Source organism: Melozone crissalis, unplaced genomic scaffold, assembly GCF_028551555.1.
Source record: "Melozone crissalis strain CALT ecotype California unplaced genomic scaffold, PUWL_Pcris_2 ptg000012l_1, whole genome shotgun sequence".
NCBI lineage: Eukaryota > Metazoa > Chordata > Aves > Passeriformes > Passerellidae > Melozone > Melozone crissalis.
The window spans coordinates 4,310,740-4,326,005 of record NW_026535790.1 but is presented as its reverse complement, the minus strand read 5'-3'; the positions used below and the strand labels follow the sequence as shown (position 1 = coordinate 4,326,005).

Sequence of the window (15,266 nt, the reverse complement as noted above, 5' to 3'; positions counted from 1 at the left end):
AGCATAAACACATCTTGAGCAAGAAGTTCTTTTTATGAAATATTATTAATCTCTTAAAAATTAAAAGGATGTCAAATCTCAGAAGGAGAATAAGTGATAGATTAGTTATGCTATTATGTAAAGTTTGCCTCTTTTTCCTGTAGGAATTAAATTAACTGGACATCACCACAGCTTCCTTCCACAGTGAAACTACTTCTTTTATAATTCTGTCCACTCTGGACATCCCCTCACATATTCTAAATCCAAGTCCACCACACTTAGTCCTCAGTGCCGGACTCATTTAATGTATACCAGAACAGATAGTAACATGCTCATGTATGGCACCAAGAAATCCTCCCTGTCTCTACTTCCTCCTCCTTTGCTGAAAATATTCCTCATCATTTTGGTCCTGCCCCATAACATGGGCTAAGTCACTTCTAAATTTAGCACAATGATTCCATCTCTAGTTTTTCTTTTAGCTTTAAAACTGAATTTTTAGTTAAAACTCCCTCTTATGACCAAGCCTGACAGGTTCTAGTTAAATACCCAGCTTCACCCCAAGAGATAAAGATATGACTCAGGAGAAATAAAATTGAGGAGTTTGTAGCTTTAAGCTTCAGTTTATACTGAAGCACTACCAAGGCTTCCCAAGGTAGGCACCTACACACTCTCCACAATCCCATTCCAGAAGAAAGATCCCTGATGCCACAAGCTAGTCTCATTCCTGTGCCAGAATCTAGAAGGAAAAGCTTGGTTTTGGTAGTTTTTTTGTTGTTTCCCCTCCCTCCCCTTAGGAATTTTGGGCTCTCTAACCTACAGAATTACAAGCTTAGGCATGGAAGGAGTTTTGTATATTAAATTGATACAAAGCTGCCTAAAAAGAGTTGTTTAGTTTGAGATAGGGACAGAAGTACCATGTGAGAAAGTCCAATTTTATACACAGAGTCAATATTGGCTCCTTTCCTTTCTTCTGGTTTATACACCAATTTTCAATGAAGCAGTTTGCTTTTTTTCCTAATTGCATTTTCCCCTCAATTGTCCAGGGATCCTGTCCTTTCCATATTACATTTCCAGTTGTTTCATTAGTGTAACCTCTTTCTGTTCATGAGTCCAGCATCAGCTCCCTCCTCCTCTCTTCACACTCTAATTGGTCTTTTTTTTCTTCATCTTTTCCTACTTCAATTGATAAGGTGTCACACTCCACACCACTGAGTCTTTTTCTTCCCCTCAGCTACTAACTAGAGTGCGAAAATTCATCCACAATATTTTCTCAAAGCCACTTTCATCAACACTAATCAGCTCTCCCTTGCTGTGGTGGCCATCCTTCTTCTCTCCTACCTGCAATTCCTTCCTTTCTAAACTTTCTTAATGCAACAAAACTCACACTGGAAACTCTGAATTCACTCTCCTGCTCCCTTCTGCTGCTTTTTGTCATTATTTCAGCAAAGTTCAAGTGCCTCATCCTCCAGGATTCAGACCATCCAAGACTCAGCATTAAGATCTGATCCTGCTGGACAATTACACACAGATTACCTGACGTGCTTTAGTTTGAGACCTCTCTCAGTGTTCTATGTCACAAATCTAGGGCCAGACTCCTTTACTCAAGCACCAAACAACATTTCACCCTGGATGGGACCTTCACCTCCCTTGCAGAGAGATTTCCAGGAACAGAGCTCAGCACTTGCTGCATGTGGAAGGCAGGAAACGTGGAGCTGAGTGGTTTGCAGCAGAAATAGGCTGGGCACCCTGGGGAGGAGCAGGTGCTCCTCAGCGTGAGCACCAGCACAACCGGCAGCGCTGGCACACCAGCCAGCTCCCCTCTGACGCCCAAGGATCTCCCGGCCGTGACAAGCACAAAACCCCTCACAAACAGAGAGAAAGCCTTAAAGCTTATTTATTCCAGCTGTGCTTATGCCAGCCTTAAAGGATTTTCTCGTGGGGTTCTTTAAAAGAGAGAAGCTTTGCCTCAAATTCCAAGTAACAAAGCATCAGAGAGACCAGTTCCCCCCTTTTCCCTTTCACTCCATACTCACAAAAATTCTCCTATTCATATTCATGTACTTTGAAGAGGAGAAAAAAAAATTAGCAAAATTCTCTTTAAAATGTTTTTATGCACATAAATAACTCTTCCTCTTTGCTCTCCTTACATTACCAAAACTCGTTCTCCAGCTAGGACTATGGTTTCTTCTATTCCTTTAAGATTTAGAATTTATTCATGAAATTTAAAATCATTTCAAGAAAATTCAGCAACATCAAAATGTTAACACCATAATTAAACAAAAATTACTACAAGTATTGAAATTAAAGAAATTGTCATAGAAATTTGAAAATTAATTACTCTTCAAATTTAACTCGTTATTAGTGCGTCTGCATGGTTTTGCAGTTTCTGACTTCTATTTATGGAATGCCTCCAAAGACTCTCAGATTAAAATATAAATCTTAAAGACACAAAGCAAAGTCATTTGGTTTTGGCTTAATTTTGACCATAAAAAAATTGAGACTGGATCCTCTCTGTTATAATAGCTGTTATATTTTGTGAGGAAATTGTACCTTGCTTTGTCATCTCTCAGTAAGATACTCGTACAATACGATTTATTTTAATATAAATAGTGTTAGTTATTAATTAAAACTTCATAAAATAATACAAACACTTAAAAAAAATTAAAAAAAAATACCTAGAAGGTGGATTTTAAAGAATTGCATTTATGTGAAAATGGCCTTTTCTGCAAACCTGAATGATACATGAAATTCAGTTTTTGGAGTCAGAGAATATCAGTGAGGTCAGAGAACACATATCAATAAAGTGCCTGAACACATGGGGCTGGATGAACTCTCTCACACAATATGGAACCCTACAGATTATTTTCCTGTGGCTCCCAGTCCTTCCCACAGTGGTTTCTAATTGATCCTGTGCACAGAGAACCCATTTGGGCCTGACTTAACTCTCCAACCTCACATTTTGTAGCTTCACCCGCCAAACCCAACTTCTCCTCTGGGAAAGGCTCCTCCATGGAGATCCCAGAAGCACAAAAGGAGGAGAAATATTCCTCATATTAGGCCAAACAGGTCAGTTAAAGCTAGCAAGGGGAAGCATTGCCCTCCTCTTCAGCCAGAGCCTGAATATGCTTCTACAAATAGCATCTCTCCAAAACTTATGCTTAATTTCTGCTCAAAAATGCATAAAAAGTACATAAAACAGATAAAATTATTAATTTGCAAATAGTGTATTTAAATTAAGAGACAGAGAACCAAGAAGCTTCAAGCACCATGTTTTTGTAGTGGTTGTTTGAAACAATAGAAAGCCAAGACTTTAAAAGTAACTTACTTTCCTTATAGTTCAGGAAAATATATCTATATCCATAAAACACCCATATAAATAAAAACCACAATTCTGTAAAAGTCCTGTGCATAATTACAGAGATAAAATCAACATTTAAAACCAGGTAAAATGCAAAATTATTCACACCAAATGCTCCCATACCTGTTGCTCCATGCAGCTGCACTCAGCACAGTGCAAGTCCTCCCTCTCCCAAACCTTTCATCAGCTCTGGCCCACCAGGTGCCCCAGCAGGGCCCCTCCCACCACAGGTGCAAGTGGTGATGGAGATTGCTCTGCTGCAGGGCACTAATTGGGATCAGCTGGGAATTCCAGCCAGGCCACCCAACAGCCAGCAGGTGCCATCAGCAGGTGCCACCATCAGGCCTCAGCCTGCACAAGCCACCCCACCGACACACAAAGGGTTCCACCACTAATTGCACATCTCATTTGGTGCCTCCCCGTTACTGAAAGGGAGCCCCAAAGCCACAGACCTTCCCTCCCTGTGCACATAAATCCATTCCTGCTCCAGACACAATGCCAACCCTTGCTAAGGTACAGCTACACTATATGCATTATAGATGCCATTTTACCATTGGATCTTTTACTTGAAGCCAGTATTATTGTAACCAAAACTACATTCCCTAATTCTGATAAGAAACATTTCTGGGGTGTTACAGTCTTACCTATCAACAATTTAAAATATTAAATCTTGGAACTGTCTTCACTAGAATAATAGGAGCAAAATTAAAGGCAAGAACTCACCAGTAATCTCCAGACAGGGCAACTTCGGATCCCACAGATAAAGCAAAACAGCAAAAAACCAAATGCCAGCCTAACTTAACCAGCAGCTAGACTACAAATAACAACCAGTAAAATATCTGTAGCATTGTTTCATCCTCAATTTACCTTGAGCCAAACTCATGGACCTGCTGGAAGCCTGAGCACTCGGTGAGTGCAGCCCTGGGCTCTGAACACAGAACACTGCAGTGCTGCAGAGAAGGCAGCAGGAACATTTTTCTCAAGGATTTAGTGATGCATTTCAAGTTAAACTACATTGTAACTTCATCATTGTATCTAGTTTTATCATTTTCTGCAATAAAACAACACTAAAAGGGCAGTTCTGGGAGTGGATAATCACACCTGATACACACCACTGATCCTCAAAAAATTTCTCTTAAGCTGTGCTTTCATGTAGTCCTCATTCTTATTTAAATATTTCAGCACCTAGTGCTGAAAAGTCAATGTGAGTTTCAAGTCTGAAATAGTATGGAAAGAAATACATCTGAAACAAGCAAACTTTAACAATCTTATTTACCTAAATCTTGCCAAAGTGATTCAATTGCCATAAAATACTTAGTCAAGGAGCAGACAGCCTTGCTGCATAATTCATCAGTCATTTTAATCCTGTTGATGAGTATCAGGTTCTTTACAGAAATTTTAAGGAGTGCTTAAGAAAAATCATTGTTAGTTAGGGAATTATGAGATGTATTACTAACAGATAAAACAATCCAGCAAAACCCACCCTATGGCCTCTGTAATTGCAAATGATATTCTTACAAAGAAAACTTATACCCCTGAAGTCATAGACAAACTGCAAATGCTAATACTTTACACAGAAATCTGAGTCAATAGGTTTTCCCAGCATTTACTTTAAAATTACTGAAAAATACTACGCACAAAGAAGAATTTGCTCAGTTCTGAGGTTGCTCTAGATCTCAGTTACTTGCAAGCTGAAAGCAAAAAATCTGATCAACTAAATGGAGTTGTACACAGTCCTGATTACTGGAGAAACTTGTAGGTTTTTTTTTTTATTCTTTTCATATTACCTACCACTAAATGATTTTATATACCAATAATGACAAAAGTAAATTACATACTTTACTAGGACTGTAAACTAAATAATAAAGCTTACAAAACACCAGAACTAAGTTTATCTGTATAATTAGAATTTAAACATCTTGACTGTTTTATTCCATACATTTTTCATACCCTCACCCTCCCTCAGTCAGCTGAGATTATGCACAGCCAAAACAACACTGGAATGACTGAACCACAAAATAAGAAAATCTTTGGTTCTTTTCTTTTCATTCATTGTTTTTTGTTCTCCAGCATTCATGCCTGCTCCAACAAAACCTTGGAATTGTGAGCCAGGGTCAGAACAATCAGCTGCTCCTGCAGGACCTGCACACACACCCCCATCTACACTGGGATGGGAGATATGATCAGAAGAGGCAAAATCATGAGATTTCAACCCATTAATTTCTGGGAGTTATTTAATAGTTGCTGGTCAAATTTGAACAGGTATTCCAACTGACTTGAATGGGCCAAAGTCACGTTCTTGAAAAATATCCCATTTTCTCTGGTGACCTATCAAAGACTGCTAGAATCTCTTTAGAATACTGCCTTTCATGCATTTTGAGAAGTACAAAGAAATGGTCTAAACTCAAGCATTGAATTCCAAAGAATTTAAATTTATAAATTTAACTTTGAGGATGAATCTCACATCTTGTGACACTACCTATTAAAGTGTTGCAAATCCCTCCCTGTTGGGATGGTGTGAAAATCAGCTGCACTATCCCAGCTCAGCCCTGTCCAGCTGTGGGGTCAGGGGCTGATGCCTCTCCCTTGTCAGTGCTTATCACACCTCAATGTGTCCAAATGTGGGATTCGCTTGGGTTTGTGAGTCAGAGGAGCCAGCATCTCATAAATCCATGTGCCAAGTCCTGCATTTTGGCCACAATAACCCCTGCAATGCTCTGGGCTGGGGATGGTGTGGCTGGACAGTGCCCAGGCACAAAGGAACCTGATGGACAGAGACTGACCATGAGCCAGCAGTGTGGCCTGGTGGCCAAGAAGGCCAATGGTTCCTGGCCTGGATCAGGAATGGTGAGGCCAGCAGGAGCAGGGAGGGCATTCTGCCCCTGCACTGGGCACTGCTGAGGGCACCCCTGAGTGCTGTGCCCAGCTCTGGCCCCTCAGGTTGGGAAGGACCTTGGGACACTGAGCACATCCAGAGGGGACAACGAGGCTGGAGAGGGGCTGGGGACACAAACCCTGTGAGGAACCCCTGAGGGAGCTGGGGGTGCTCAGCCTGGAGAAAAGGAGACTCAGGGGTGCCCCCATCACTCTGCACAGCTCCTGAAAGGTGCCTGTGCTCAGCTGGGGCTGGGCTCTTTCTCCAGGAACTGACACAACCAGAGCACACAGCCTCAAGCTGTGCCAAGGGAAATATAGGTTGGATGTTTGGAAAAAGTTTTTCATGGAAAGAGCGATAAAGTTCTGGAACGGCTGCCCAGGGAGGTGGTGGAGTCACCATCCCCGGGTGTGTTTAACAAAGCCTGGATGTGGCACTGGGTGCCAGGGTTTGGATGAGAGGTTGGGGCTGGACTCGATCTTGGAGGTCTCTTCCAACCCAGTGATTCTGTGTTTCTCTGGAAGGGGCTACCATAAGTGAATGCTGGCGTCTGCATCTCTTTAGTCAAACTAAACCCAGCTTCACTTCTGTCCCATGTAATTTTAATTTATGTGCCAATAACTGTCCACATCAAATGCCTGGAAAAAACCAGCAGTTTAAATTTAGGAATTTCTGTATTTCAGAACAAGAAAAATTCAAGCGCTGAAGTCCTCAAACTTACACATAATTTCTGTGCAGCTTTATTGTTAAAAAATGACTTTCTGAAAGCAAGTTTACAAGCACAGGTTTTCTACTGGCAGTGACAAAGTGCAGTTCAGGGAATACTGGGCTTTTGTGAGGGATGAACATTTTAATTTATTATTGTCTATATCTGTTGTTATTGTAAATGTAGTATTTGCTAATATAATTTAAATAATGAGAGACACCATCTGAAAAATGAAAATTACAGAGATATTTAATGCAACAAATTTACTGATCCCAAGTAATTAGATGCTTGATTGGTTTAGTGCCACCCCCACAAAAAAAAAAAAAAAAAAATCTGACATGAACACTGCAAACTTTCTTCAGTGGAAGTTTAAAAAATTAAGTAGCACAAACAAATTTGAGCAGGGTTTCCACACTTGCTACAACACAGGCAGTTGTAGTGGGGACTGGAGAGGGATGAGGTCAGTGGCAGGAAGGAAAATGTGATTACCTAATTCCCATTCTGCTGCCAACTCTGACCTTTGGATTCCATTTCAAACCCAGCTATCGTGTTACCAAAATAATATACTGCAGGATGGATACTGTTTGGCTAATATGATATGTAGATGCCTAATAGGAATTTTATCCTTACAACTAAATTGCAGTTATGCCAATTATGATATATTTTTATGTGTATGTGGCACACTATTTCAGAACTGGCTACAACATTTTTTCCCTTGACATACAAAGAGGCTGAAGAAAAAAGAAATGAAAAATTCAAACTGAATTCCATGTGAGTGCTTGCAACTTGAGTTGATTTTGTACAGCACATTCCAAATGGTCATCTTCTATTAATAGATCCTTACCAATAAACTGTCAAAATCTTAAAAAAAATTTCTTGAGTATAAATGACATTCAAACAAACAATATAGGAGCAAGATACATGGATTGGATTTGATATTAATATTTAAGAAGTAGGAAAAACATTCCAAATGGCAGCTATGTGAAGCAAGCCACATTACCCTCACCAGAAATGTGAATTCTGACAAAACAAAATGATAGTTTCTTTCCAAAAGTAAGCTGTGAAATATTGATTTCTGCAGCATGTTATGAAAAGCTGGGCCTTCTAACCCTTGGTAATGATTGTGAGAAGGAAAGCAGTGAGATGAGATACAATCTCACATTAATTGCACATGGAAATCATGTTTTTTTAAGCTGCCTAATTTACTGTGAAACTGGAGGGACACAAGGAGCTGAAGAAAGGACAAAACCCATCATTTATAACGCGCTTAAAATTTGTTTTTAAGTGACTCTTTGCAAAGGAATGACAAGAATATTCTTTATAGGGTAAAGGGGATGAAGAAGCAGGTGAGACCCCCTGAGCCCAGCTGGAAGCACCACGAGGGTCACGAGCAGCACCACAATTCCCTCAGTGCTGATCACACCACTGAGGCTTCTGCTGGGAACAGCTGGCATTTGTTATTGATACCTGCATTCACAGGCACTGGAGAGAAAAGGATTTGTTTGTCAATGACAGCTTCTGATCATCCTGCACGGAAATCGTAAGAAAAAAAATGGCAATTATCTCCAAGTGGTCTCAAAAATGGGATAGCCTTCAATTAAATATGTAATCTTACTGCTTGTTTTCATCTTCAAGCAGTAGAAGGTTTCAAAACGCTAGAAAATTTACTAAAGGATTATTTCTTCTACCACTGAAACGTGGGCCCCTTGTATTTTCAAAAATTAACCCCGTGATTTGTCATAATTCTCTGGAATTATGAAAAAACCACAAACATCCTATTTCAAACAAATAATTGCGAGGAATATATTTTAATTATTCAAGCAGGACCTTGACAGGATTTACTTGTGATAATTACCTCTAAGAAAACATTCTTAGCCAGAACTGATTAGAAAGTGGGAGAATTCTTCACAAGCCAGTACCCACACACTCACTATGTCATCTAAGTGTCCCACCTACTGAATTCCTCAAAGAATCCTTCATGTCAATGAATGTAAAGAGAAAAAAATTTGCAAATCATAGATAATTGCTCTTAAACACAAAACTTACAGAGCCATTAGAAATTCGGAGGTAATTTTCAGATTTTGCTTAGATGAATAAAATTTAGGAGTAAATTCTCTTGAAATTATAGATCAGAGAAGTGGGTATACTAAAATCCAGTTGATAAAGGAAAAATTAATCATGAATTGCACATGGCATGCAGGATTTGTGGCAGAAGCCTGCTACTCTGTTGAGTCTGTTTCAAGAAAAGCATCCTCAGAAATCTCAGACTGAACCATAAAATCACCTCAATCTTTTTCTTTCTCCAAACAGGTGTGAAATGCAGCTCAGCTGAAAACTGCAGTTCTGACTTGCAAGTGAATTAAGCTTCACAGAATGATAAATAAAATGTTCAGTAATGTGCTTTTGGTGTGACTGAATAAGGCATCTGGATAAAATTGAGAACTATAGGAGAACATTAAATCACTTTAAAAACATGCATGAACTTCAGAATGATGCTGTCATCACATTATTTATATTCTAGACAGACCGAAGAGCTATTATATTTCAGGTCTTTCATAGCAAAACAAAAGCTTTACACAAATAATATTAAGTATTTAGATGCTTTCATGCAGGATTTATTAGTTCATATTTTGCCCTGTCTCTATATTTCTCTCAATTTCAACTACATTTTTTGTCATTTCAGCTTTATACTGTTTGGTACATTTGTTTTGTTATCTATTATCTGATGAACAATCTGAATTCATGCAGAGCTGGATATAGCTGAGAGAACTTATCCTCCCTAGATCATCAAACTAAACAAAAGCAGGAGCCCAAGAAACATAGAAAAACCCCTCAGTTTTGTACTATTTAGACAAAAATATCTTTACACACATTTAATGTTTATCTGAATTAACCATGTCATAGAGCAGCCAACAGCAGAGGAAGTTATTTCACACAGTAAGACATAAACTGTCTTTTCAAAGATTTTTTTTCAGTACTCTTCCTTTACAAAGACATATAAACGTTCACCATAAAACTAAATGTGTAAAAGAACATATTTCATTAGAAATTAATATCATTAATTAAATGATCACCAAAAATAATTAGATTTTTCTATAATCACCACAATTTGTTCTTTAATCTAAATTTTAAAACACAGGCATCACTGAGCTTATCTCCTTGATCAGGGCAGTGCTGCTCCTTCTGGGTTTCCTGTGATTGGGATTTTTTACACATTAACCCAAAAATGCTGCTGCTGCTGTTAGGCTTTACTGCATCTACAAGGTTGAAACATTTTCATACTTATTCACCCTGAAATTTTCCACTTGTCCCTCACTGTTGCTCTCTCGTTCTGCCAACTATTCTGAGTATAGCCATCAAACCTTTTGCGTAGTAACCTTTTTAAATTGCTTCAGAGCAGCTAAACATGCAAAGACATCAAAATGTCAGAGAATCAGCAGCTCCAGCTCAAATCTTTCTCCTTTCATGGTGATCTCTGTACCAATTTACCAAACCTTTGCCTTATAACCATTTGTTGATGTAGTATAAACCTACAGTTAAATAGGATTTCATGTTCTGTTTAAGCAAAACAAACAAACAAAAAACAAACAAACAAACAAAAAAAGCCTCTCATCAAAGCAAAGCAGCTCTGATTTAAAGCATATTTGTAGGCACACAAATATAAATTATGTTGTAAGATTTGCATAACCAAGAGTGATCCAACATGGAGAAGAAATGAAATGATCCAGCTGTGGCTGTTTCTGTGGTGTCAGGGATTTTCTGGCACCAAGGCACAGGGGAATGGGGTTTGCTGGTGTCACCTCTGGGCAGGAATTCAGGTGACGCTCAGGAATTTCACAAGCTGTTTTTCTGATCATGTCAAAAGGCTTTGGATGACCAAGGATGGAGCAGTAGGAATAACACAACCCCAAGGCTGGCCAGGAAAACTGGACTGCTTTCTCTGGAGCAGATTTCACAGAACTCCTCACACAGAACTCTTAATCATCTGACCCAAAAAAGACTTGGAGAATTCCTCTCTTAGAGAAGTGGGAAATGACATGCTCACGATGTTCCAGGGAGCCAGAACACAGAACTGAATTAACTCCTATTCCAAAGTGTGATGACAGGGTAGATCAAAACGATAAAGTATAAACCCAGCAAAGATTACACACCACCATCTCGTAATAGGTGTAAAAATGCACATATATTGATTCAGTAGATGATTATTCAAACATACAGTAATTAATCTTTATTGTGATAGAAGCAACAGAGAGAAAAGACAAAATCTGAAGCTACTTTAAACTTATCCTATCAAATCCTTTCAGGACACATGAAAGATTTTTATGTTCAGTCTGTTGGTTCAAATATTCTCATAGTGAATTATGTTTCAGGAGTTTGTTTCCCTTTGAAACAGAAGGTAAATTTTCCAATCCTTGTTATACATTAATTGCACTTTATGTATTTTCATAACTAGCCAAGCTATAGGAAAATTACCTTACTAGTTTTTACAATAAATGCAGAATTCTTTAGTGGAGAAACCACCCACACGTAAAAGCCGTGAACACAAATGCTGACAATCAGTCTGACATCCAATCTGTTTCCAGCCCACAGCCACAGAAATAGAGCACTGCACATTCCAAAAAAAGACCACTAACATTTTCGCCAGTTTAAAGTACATTAAAACTTCTTTGATTACTCAGAAGCTTTGCCTCTGCTCGGTTCATCCTTCCTCCAACTCATTCACATGTACAATTAAAAGATAATCACCTAAAATTTTTGTACTGGGGTTTCAAAAGGATGATAAGGCAGCAGACTGTCACTGAAATTCAAGGCATTGAGTTCTTAATAATTTCCTTTAATAGCCATAACTGTAATTTGAGTATATCAATGACAGCAATTGAGCCATATGAATTATGTGTTGATTTCCAAATAATCAGAAATAAAAAATTGTAGGATATCATATCTCTCAGATAAGAGAGAAATGAAAAGCAAAAGGAGAGGCGAAACATTTAAACAACATGAATATTATAAAGCATGAATACAATAAAGCACCAATGTCTATTAGAATTCAAAATACCTTTGTGATACAGCATATAAAAAGGGGTTTAATGAAACAGTAATAAGATGTTTGAATAATTTGTCCTCTGAACTGCAAATCACAAAACACCAGGAAGATTTATTACTCACAGAACACAGGAGCATTCTGGGAATGATAAATTCCAAAAGGCTTGGGGGAAGGAAAAAAAAAAAAAACAAACCCTTAAAATCAGACTTTAACCATTACTCAAAGCAATACAAACCCGAAAACTGAAAATGCACTCAAAGTTCTGCAGTCTGGTGAGGAAGAGGATGAAAACATTATCCAGGAGGGAGGCTGGGGAACAACTGCCTGCAAAGGAGCTTTAGGGAAAAGGACAGGGAAGAGCAGGAGGAGGAGTGAACACAGGATAACAATAAAAAAGCAAATTTCCCTCACAGCAAAGCCCAGGTGCAGCAGCCTGGGAGGTGCCAGGAAGGCTCTGGGGAGCAGAACCCAGGCATGGGATCCTTCCCCTCCCAGCCTGCAGAGGTGGAGCCAAGGGAGTTTGTGCTGCCCAGGGAGAGCAGATGGACAGACGGACGGTGCAGCCAGTCCAGCACGGCACCAGGGCGTGGATCAGGGAGGGGAGGATCATCCAGGGGAGCCTGAGAGAGCTGGGGCTGCTCAGGCAGAGAAGGAAAGGCTCGAGGGGTCCCAGAAATGCACATGAGCTCCTGAAGGGAGGGTGCCAAGAGGATGCAGCAGGATAAATTACAAGGGGCAGCAGGCACAGACTGACTCACGTTACACCCTATTTAAATATTAGAGAACTTGTTTTCTGGGAGGATAATCTACCCAACAGTGGAACAGTTTTCCCATACTGGTTGTGAGTTCATAGGGATGCCCCAAACCTGCTCCCTGTGCAGCTGATCCTGCTTTGTGCAGTGATCGATTCAGCAACATCCAGAGAGCCTCTCCAGCCTGTGTCATTCTGTAATTCCATAACACCAAAACCCCAATTCTTCTAATTCTTCTCCGGAATAACCAGCCACTTACCCTTCATCCACATCCAAATATCAAATTATCCAAGCCTCTGTGGTATATTGCTTTTAAATCTTTAAAAGTTCAGTTGCAGCTCCTCCCTCTGATAATCACAACCTGTCTATGTTACAAATTAAATAAAAAATACATGAAAGAAAAAATAAAGGGAAAAAAAAAACCTTTAGAGTTTATGTGGTAAGGTTTAGGGAGTGAAGTCTGTGAAGCACTGAAGTGCAAAAAGGTGAAGTGAAAATATTTAGACCATCTATAATAAGGAGGAGAATGAAGAAAGAATGAATGAACTCAAAGATAATACTGCCAAGCTAAAATATTTTAGTCATGACACACTTGGAAATTCAAAACCCAATGATAAGGACTTTATTCCAGGATAAGGCAGCTGAAGATTTAACTCTGAAATAACTATAAAGATCTATGCATATGGATCTCTTATGACATAAAAACCTCAAATTGCACAATGCCAGTTCTATCCTCCTGTAAAAATATTTATAATTTATTAAAAATTGTAAAACTCTGCTGCTGCTAAAAACTAAATTATATTTATGATTAAATATTGCTATTTCTCAGCAATGATTACTGAGCCTAAAAAAATGGGCTTGAGGGTTTTAATAAGAACTCAGAGAGCAAAAATCCCCTTCTGTCCAGAACAACTCTAGACACAACTTTGCTCTTACTCATAATTCCTCATGTGTGACAGCGGTATCTTTTGAGCAGCTTTAGCATGTACTGAATGCATGACAAACATAGGAAACCGAAACTTAAAGGAGGAACAATCCTTTAGTTCCAAGACAGATGCTCACTTCTGAAGTCTTTTCAACCTCCTCCTTCCCACTGTGTTTCATTTCAGAATTCAGCACTATCACACAAAAAAGAAGCCTTGCTCTGTCCATGGGGTAGCAGAGGGAATGTGTGTTCATCAAAACCCTTTATTGTCTGCCCTAAATTGGGTCTTTCCAGTCATGTTTGACAGCTGAATCATAAACACCATATTCTGTGAGCTTTTTTTGAGCTTTGGAAAGTAACATTTTGAATCTACAGCTCACCTCGAATGTCTCTCTCTGATCAATATATATTTAAAGAGTTTTCCCTGAATTAATTAGCACTTTTATTTAATATTTACTACTGTGCTACTTTCACTTAAAAACAAAACAAAAAAAGATTTTGCCTGTTCACAAGATTTCTGCTTCACACAGATTTTTCTACATTACTGAACATTCAGTCTTGAAAACAGAAGAAATTAAAGTTTTCCAGTGTCACAGCATTTAACCCCCTACCCAAACCACACACCTGCAGCTATTTGCATTTGATAATACACCTCTAATGCATGGAGAGCTAATTTCTGGCTAACCAGAAAGGCTCCCAGTTCCTGGGTTTGCAGTTTCCAGTGGCCCCACCATCGCTGGAGCCACTCAAATTATTGCTGATCCTCTTTTTAATGCTTCACTGTGAGAAGCCTGAGTACTGACTTCATGGCTAGAAATTGTTCTGACTAAAATAAATAATTCCTACTAAATTAAAAAAGAAGTGATCAATCAATACTTAGATGTATATATAGATATATTGTCCAGGTGTGACAGAATGATATCAATAATCACATAAAAGATTTTGGTTTAAATCCTAAAATTTAAACTTGCAAAATGCTTTGAACCTTCCTATGTGGGATGTCACTGCAAAGAGAACACATCAAGAATTTGGCTACTGAGCAGATGTGACTTGTGAAAAGTTAGAGAAATTATTGAAATTGTACTATTAAAAAAACCTAAAAAATTTAAATTTACTTTAGCATGCATGGAAAGTAAATACTTCTTTTCAGAGTTTTCTTGTGTGTTGTTCTGGTTTTACTTCACTCTGGTTTCTTTTGCCTCCTTCCTTGATTTCTCTCTTTTTCTGGTCCCGTATGCCCAAATGCACACAAATAAATGCACACAAATAAACATTTTCACATAAACATGCATCCATCCATATCTCTCTATATGTATATGTGTGTATATATATATGTGTATATATATGTGTGTATATATATATATGTGTATATATACATCAGTGTATATATATAGATATAATAAATAATATTTAAATAATAGGTATAATAAATAATAATAAATAATAAATATATAATATTTAAGTGTGTATGAAAATGCCCAAGTTCTCTCTCCTCTCAATACAAACTTTGCCAATGCCAGCCAAGAACCCAGCTATGGAGAAAGGCAAAGGGAAGGGAGAGAAGAGAGAGCAGCTCTTTCTCTGCAGCCCCAGACAACGCTGCCTGCCCAGCTTCCCCTCCCTGTGG

General features: G+C 38.7%; 1 protein-coding gene across 32 annotated transcripts in view; it reads right to left on the bottom strand.

The window, feature by feature from the left end:
- RBFOX1 (RNA binding fox-1 homolog 1) overlaps positions 1-15,266 on the bottom strand; it is a 1,176,073-nt gene that overhangs the window by 269,776 nt on the left and 891,031 nt on the right. Inside the window, exon 1 of one of the 32 annotated variants that reach the window (XM_054271120.1) lies at positions 12,085-12,119. The exons of the other annotated variants lie outside the window; for them this stretch is intronic. Coding sequence (XP_054127095.1) covers positions 12,085-12,099 — 15 coding nt within the window. The 5' untranslated portion in view covers positions 12,100-12,119. Of the gene's footprint in view, positions 1-12,084; positions 12,120-15,266 lie in introns of those variants that run through there. 32 annotated transcript variants of the gene reach the window in all.